The sequence below is a fragment of the Boleophthalmus pectinirostris genome, unplaced genomic scaffold (assembly GCF_026225935.1).
Source record: "Boleophthalmus pectinirostris isolate CB_2022bp ecotype Guang Dong unplaced genomic scaffold, ASM2622593v1 HiC_scaffold_21, whole genome shotgun sequence".
Lineage (NCBI taxonomy): Eukaryota > Metazoa > Chordata > Actinopteri > Gobiiformes > Gobiidae > Boleophthalmus > Boleophthalmus pectinirostris.
Window position 1 is genome coordinate 15,711,835 of NW_026571175.1, and position 7,764 is coordinate 15,719,598.

General features: G+C 40.7%; 1 protein-coding gene across 1 annotated transcript; it reads right to left on the reverse strand.

Moving 5' to 3' along the window:
* Positions 1-2,076: 2,076 nt before the first annotated feature.
* On the reverse strand, positions 2,077-5,549 carry irx4b (iroquois homeobox 4b). Its single transcript, XM_020932644.2, has 6 exons — positions 5,250-5,549; positions 4,749-4,937; positions 4,567-4,679; positions 4,095-4,251; positions 3,744-3,894; positions 2,077-3,367 (listed from the first exon to the last, which is right to left on the reverse strand). Exons 1-6 carry the CDS (start codon positions 5,292-5,294, stop codon positions 2,850-2,852), a joined length of 1,173 nt encoding a protein of 390 aa, XP_020788303.2. The 5' UTR covers positions 5,295-5,549; the 3' UTR covers positions 2,077-2,849.
* Between the last annotated feature and the right edge of the window lie 2,215 nt (positions 5,550-7,764).

Here is a 7,764-nt window from a genome sequence, read left to right on the forward strand (position 1 = left end):
TGGCTCAGACAGTACAGAGGATATAGGGCCTTCAGCCTAATCACATGATATGGCCAGGGAGCAGCCTCTGTGTCAGCAGCACACTTGTGGAGAGGAGGTGAGACAAGTGCACTGGGCTGAGGTGACTATAATGTTGGAGGAAATGAAATGAGGACACATAAAGAAGAGGAGAGAGAGAGGGAGGGGAGAGAGAGAGGTCAGTGGAACAGGAAGACAAGTGTGAAATAGACATGATTGAAAAGTCTATTCTCTTAACCGACATGATATTATAGAATTTGTTACCAGACATGTTGAAATTCACATATAGTTGTGGCAAGATTCAGTTATATTTCTGAATTATCAAATGCCAGATATGTGTTTTCATAATGCTATATTTGGAGGCTTTTTCACACATAAAGTTGTGTGCTGTTGCATCTTACAATGTTGCCCTCTGCTTGTCTCCAAGCAGCTGTTCAGGCTTTGTCTGGAATGTTTCACTGTATGGCATAAAACTTACCAGTTTCCTTGGAGACGAGTTATGACGCCGCCAGGCCAAGTTACAAGTCAAATCTGTGCAGAGGTGACCCTCTTGGATTGAGGTATTGTAGAATACAATACAATAAACCTTAATAACTAAACCCCCTTTGAAGTGGAGTTCACTCTGTCTTGTTAGAACTGTGTTGTGAGATACTCCAAACATCCATTTTAGACTGTTATTCACATTTCAGTTGTCAGTCCTGAAGTTTACAGGACACACATTTGTACCATTTCTTCCAACAACAAACCAAACCTTTCCAAGCTGGAGCTAGGCCTTGTGGAAGGCAGGAGATCTCCCTTCCACAACACTCTCCGACCTGTCCCGCTGTGACTGGGCCAGAGAAGAAGTTTTCAGAAATAAGTCAGATGTCATTATTTATCATCTCTAATCTGAGTTATTTATGAGGCAGAAACACAATGAAATCCTCGCTTGAATTCCCGTTGAATTATTTACTATGAAATGGTTAATTCCATACAAAGCCTGGGCAGATCCCTTCTCTGTTCTGATGAATACTTTATCAGTGTTCCTAAACCAAAAAAAAAATAAAAAATGCAGCCAGCAGGACCTGAAGACTGAAACTGTTGGTGTATAGATTTTTATTATATTGTGGGAATAAATTGTGGAAATTGTGCCTTAATAACTAAAATTTATGCAAATGAATGTGTGACTATAATAAAAGTGCCTAATCACAGCTGTCACTTGTTTTGGAGAAGTCAGTGGAGTGGATAAGGATCTGCTGGCACACACTTTTTGGTTTTGGTCCCAGGTTGACACACTCTGAAGTGGTCTAATGAAAAGAGACGCATCGCTGATTGCTGCTATATCTGGAGCCCATGTGGAAGTGGCATCGATTTAACAATTTAGCAGCGCCCTCCTCTGTGTGTTTCAATTAGTCACGGCTCAATAGCACCCACTTCCCCCTTTGACTGCCCCCGGGCCCCCACCCACACACACACTCACAGACAGCGGAGATACAGATCGCTTTTATCTGATCGGTGATGATTACGTGGAGTCAGGCCCCATTACCTTCCAATAAAACTGATTACTCAAACTGACTTTCCCAAAATATTTCTGAAAATTGTTTAGGTCAACTTCTGTGCTATGTTGGTACAAGCTCTGCATGTATTGTGATAAAATTCTAAATGTATGCTTGACGCAATCTCCAACATAATCAACACAATCAACAAATAATGTAATTGTAGACAAAAATGAAATAGCTATTATAAAAAATAATAATACAAAACTGTGTTTGTATTTCTATGCAAATACCTGGTGTGGTAAACCACACTGTGAGAACATGATGAAAAAGTTAAGATATGGTTTGGTATATGGCAAGACTGAAATGTAAGAGGCATGTTGTACAGTGCAGAGAGTAATGAACTGGATGCATGATACAATCAGTAACTTAACTAATAATTATTAATGATTTATACTTCGATTTTCATGACAAGAAAAAACGTATGATTTACCAGAATACACCTTTTATTGAGTGACTCAGTGCATGTTAGGCTATAGTGCAAGTAAAAAATAATAATATATTTTTACCCTCAGGTGTGTAAACTTAACTGAGAAATCTGTGATGACACATACTGCATAAGTCTCTGTAAAATAAGGCCCAAGTGTGGTATGGATCAAACACTTGAAAATGTAGAAATGTATACAGGTGTACAGTAGCCCAGATATCTATTACAGTCCAGAGACTTAAAGAAATGTTGCCAGTGTACATGTGCAAACCAATAAATTCTTGTTCTATGTGTATTTCTCAAACAGTCCAAAATCCAGAGTGCAGTTTCCTCACATTTTCCTCACATAGCTGTCAAGCACAACCGCTACAGGTCTCTGGACACAGCAACATGGAAGCTCATGCTCACAGATTTACTGTTATGTTCATCTACAAAGGGCCAATGTATTTCCATCTCTCTTCTTTACACTCCTATACAAACTCATGACAGTTGATCAAAAACAACTTGTGTTGTGTTCTTCACATGGCCAAGAACTGCATGCAAATAAAGCATTTTCTATTGAAAAATTAAGTTCACAAATTAACCTTTATCTTTCCCTTTGACTTTTCCAGAACAAAACAGTTCTATAACTTTCAATAAGAAATGTTATTAAAATTAATTATTCCTAAAGGTTTGTAAAAATGGCAACTTTGTTGACTGGATTATAGGATACATGGGAGCATGCCATTAAATTAGAATGTCATGGGAAAGTTCACTTAGTGTGGTCATATAATCATAATTGCATTTGAAATAAATAAATTCTTGGAAATGGTGCAATGTATGAATAAATCAGTTGTCCTCAGATGCCCTTAATAAATAAATACATTTGTTCACAGTGGTCCTTGCGTCCTGTTACTGTCCGTTATATTTTCCTGTAGACCTTTCCATCCTCCTTCTGGAGACTTGGCCTGGAGAAAAGGTGGACCATGAAAAACTCCATCCACCCATTCTCGGAGCGTTGCCACTGGCGACTCCAGCTGTTGCTTTGCCTTGGACACAGCCATGCTGGAGGTGTAGTGTGGGGAAAGGGAGCCTGCACAGGACAGCATGCAGGACGGGAAGTCTGGCTGCTGCTCCTCCTCTAAGGGGACGATAGACCAGATTTTGGGCTTGTCACTGGTGCTCCGGAGCTCTGGGCCAGGGTAGAAGGTGGTCTGTGGGGGGACGGGGGTGAGTTTGTGACAGTCAGGAGACAGTCTCTGCTCCTGTAGTATGTCTGTGCTATGTGACAGAGGGGTGGAGTCCGGGTCCTCAGGGAGAAACGGGGGTTTAGGTTCTGAATCTGAAGCATCGGATTCTAGCAGGTCAAAGTCCTCCAGGTCACTCTGCAGATCGCCACACTGCTGCTCTGAAAGGGTTAAAGATAAAATTAAAAATAAAGTTAATGTTAATTATTAAAGGTAAATGTCACATACATATTTTGTTGAACTCCGCTCACAATTTCCTGAGTACTAAGAGGTAGCAGCACAAAGATGATTTTACTTTGGGTTCACAAGTTCATGTAGAGGTCTAACTGACTGTGAAAAATCTAAAGACAAACCAATTTGAAAAGTGCAAACTCTTTAAGCAATGATACTTAATCTATAATCTTACAGTCCAAATCATTACATAATGTCACTGTTTCATTGTGTGAATATAACTAATTTTGCACCATAGACAGCATGTTTTGGTTAGGAAATATACTGATTTTATGAGTACTATACACCGTAAAAAGTCAGATTCACCTGACATATCGTGGTCACATTGGAGGGGCTTCTCTGCCTCATCACTGTCATCTCCGCCTCTGTCATCTGAGCTCTTACAGGCGCGAGGAGACCATGTGACCTTGTTCTCCTTCTTCAACCTCCTGCGAGCATTGGCAAACCACGTGGACACCTTTGAATGGACAGGAAAAAACATGAACTATGTCTGAGTTCATATAGCAGTAATAAACAGGAATAAACTAGAAGAGAACACATCAAAGTTTATGAGGGCCAGGAGTACAAAAGCAGCCAAAGTTTAAAAGTACTTACCAATTCTGGATGACTTCAACAAATGAGCCACAATGGCATAAACATGATGGCTGTGTGACAGACCTGTGTGAGGGTCATCCTGGTGATGATGGCTAACATGATCTTCTCTCCTTTAGTGGGGTAGGGGTTCTTCTGGTGCTCCTGGAGCCAGGCCTTCAGCGTGCTGGTGGTCTCTCGTGTGGCGTTCTTCCGTCGGGACGCTCCATCTGACGAGCTGTACCTGACACCATCCAGAGAGGAACTGTCAGTTCAGCTCTGTCACATGTACCTCTAAGTGTTATATTACTATATTAGTAAATATGTTTACCATGGTATGTTTATCATGCATGAGTATCCAGACAACAGATCTAGTAATACTACTATATACATACTATTTACATACTATATACATACTATATACTATATACTATATACTATATGCACTACTTTATATACATTTCCAGAATTTACTATTCACCATTCCATCACCATAAATAACAGTCCTGACATATATCAAGATACATAACCGTATAATAAGCAGCTGAAATCCACATACCCATATCTGTCATAGGGATACTGTCCAAATGTGTACTCATAGGGATAGTAAGCAGGTGTCTGTGAGGAGCCCACGTGCACAGAGGTTGCTCCATCTTTTGGCTCAGGTGCACCCTAAAACACACATCTCATGGTAAACACAGGGCCTGAAGAATGTAGTGCACAATGGTTAAGTTTACTTACTCTAGAGTAGAGCGCTGTGGCGTCGTTGGTACAGCTGCTGTAGTACGTCTGGCTCTTAGGATAGGGCCGGCTGTACACACCTATGCCTGACCCAGGTGTGAGCTGGTGTCCCGGGGAGCACTGCACTATGTGGGACGGGGGCGTGGATGGCTCCAAACACGCATTCAGAGGACTGGACGCCATCAGAAACTACATACCCATGTGTACATGTAATGAAACGTATGTAAGGTAAAAATGCCATTACGTGATTACACTAACTTTCTTAAGTCATTCTCAAGAAATGTAGAAGCCAGGATAAAAAAGAAGGTTATTGACTAATGGGTCAGAAGTAAGAATCCGATGATGGAGAAGTTTGAGTTTATCACAGTTTTATTGAACGCTAAACTTACAATAATGGCCGGCCCGAGAACACAGCCAGTCTATGTCCATTTTAAATGACATAAAATGCATTTAATGAGTTGGAAAATTGTGTCATTAGCCTAATATTTAGTTAAATGTTACCTGTGGTGCTGTAGGGTATGAAAACGCCATTTGAGAGTAAGCCATACTTGAGATGATACCAAAGACGAAGGCAGGAGCGCTGCCACTTCAGCAGCATCCGTCGCTCAGACGCGCTCACTTTGGACACAAGTCGCGGTACTTAAAATACTGTTCTTCAAACTTCTCCCAGTGGTCCGGGACTAAAGTCATTCAGAGTGGCAACATTACGCAAAGGTTCCGCTTTATACGCAGAGTCGGGTAATGGAGAAAAAGTCACTTCCTGGATGAGAGGTCTCTGGCACTGTTCCCAGATCCCGCTATGATTCCGTATGTGTGTGATCAAAGCGCTCATCTCCGCCAGACGCTCTTTGGTTTTAAGAAGCGCCCCTGTGACGTCAGCCCTGGCCGTGTGCGCGTGTGCGCGCCAAGGCGTAGACTAAGGAACTCACCTAATAAATTCCGTCTTGGTTTTTTGAAACTTAAGCGCACCCGTAAGTCCCCCAGGCGTAATGAGACTGTGATCAATTCTCTTCACATAAAGCTGCATACATTGACGCAGACGCATATACGGAGACGCAGTGTTTTGGCCAGAGGGGGGAAAGGAGAACGTGATGCGTTGACACCACATTGACACGAGATGATTGATGACTACAACCTGGTATTAGCATAATCGTTTTGCCCTGTAGTTTAGATAACTTGTCACCGGCGAGAAATCTCCCTGTCATCCACATATTCATGAGTGGGGGAATTTCAGGTCTCCTCCGAGCAAATTAATCAAACAATAAACACTGGGTGCATTCCCTTGAGTAAGCACCTTTACCGACTGAATGGCTTGTCATGTTTTAATAAGCCGTCATGAGGAAGTGGCTACGTCTCTATAATTTTCTATAGGACATTCTTTAATTTAAGAGGATTATATCTAATTCTATGGCCTGTGATGCAATACAGAGATGTAGGCTTGGTCTAGCTACTTAACGCATGGCGAAAGTAAGTCAACAGAAGTTATGTTGGGTGAGTTGTCACTGTTCTGCATGCAATATCAAGTGTTGAAGTGACATTTAGGTGAGGTTTATACAATGTATAATTGTATATAATGCAAAGTTTATGGTGAGCCTTATACTCAAAACAACAGAACTGGGGAAAAACGATACCGATACGATTCATTTTCAGTAGAAATGAGCGTATTAAAGAATGCCTTAGTTAGTTTGTTAGAACCAACCAACAGGCCACATTTTATTCGTAGTGTAAACATATTAACAGTTTGTTTTTTTTGTTGTTTTTTTTTCTTAATTTATTTTTCACCATCTGATAAGAGGGAACGATCAAGCTCCTGGGCTGGAAAGCAGTAGCCAACTCATTTTCAGTCAGTTTAACCATTCTGGGTAGAATCAGGATCAGTTTGTACTCCGCAATGTACAACATTTGAATGGGCCTTTTATAGGCATTCCGTCTGGACTACTTAATTACAAGTCATTTTGGTGGTATTGGCTTCAGCTTTGAAATGGAAACTGTCACCAAATGCTCATTTCTGTCGGTCTATGCCTCCCAACAGCAGCTTTACTCCTCTAGGAAGAAATATTTGGGAAATTAAATTTTCCTTTGTGTATAACTTGTTACGACTTATAATTAAGAGTAAATCAGACAGTACAGGGCTCAGAAACCATTTCAGTTTGGATTGAGGGTCTTCTTCATGAAGCGTTTTTAGGTTAAAATCTGTGTAATTAAGTAATTTCTGCTAATTCTGTGGCATATGCACATAACAAACATAAAATTCCCCAAATAAATAGAAAAATGAAGAGTTAAGTAAGTTGAAATGCAGTGGGGGGTGAAGAGTGGGGTAAAAGGACAGAATATTCCCAGTGCACCTGGAGTAGGGGCAGAACAACAGAGACACATCTTCGGAAAGCTCTCGGGCCACAGGGGACGGGCATCTGTGCACTGGGGCTTGATTGACATTCCATTTGTCCTGTGAAAGGTGCTCATATTCTCCGACATGGACTCACCATCTCCGTCTCATCTGTGCTCAAATGAAGTTATCTGCTCCACGTCCTCCTACAAAAACATATGCCACTCACTGAGAATGGCAACTTATTTAGGTACTGACACTGGACATGATTATGGTTATAGCAGGAATATTGTGCACAAAAAATAACCTATGCTAGATACACAATAATAAACTCCCTCTTCAAAAGTAATCATCTTTTTGTACATTGTTGGTAATCCCAGGTTGAATTCCCAGACCAGGTTACCTAATTCATTTTTAGATGAACAGTGCTTCAAATGTCAAGCAACAACTTCACAGCTCACTTTTAGTATACTAGCTAAAGTGATTGGCAAAGCAGTTGAACTTATGTGGTTCCATTATAGGTTCAAAAGATATTCTGATAATTCCTATAACCAGTCTTGATGTAGCTATGATATAGATTTAGCTATAACAATCATTAACATTAAGTTATGCTGAAATTTCTCCCTAAGCTAAAATCAGTGAATTCATATCATTGATTGGGTTCTCATAGTTTGAAAAACATTTTATCCA

Coding starts and splice junctions, on each gene's coding strand:
- irx4b (XM_020932644.2), bottom strand. CDS start 5,294: ATGGCTTACTCTCAAATGGCGTTTTCATACCCTACAGCACCACAG. Junction 4,680..4,748: donor CCACAGCGCTCTACTCTAGA/GTAAGTAAACTT, acceptor TGTGTGTTTTAG/GGTGCACCTGAGCCAAAAGA. Junction 3,895..4,094: donor CCAGGATGACCCTCACACAG/GTCTGTCACACA, acceptor GTCCATTCAAAG/GTGTCCACGTGGTTTGCCAA.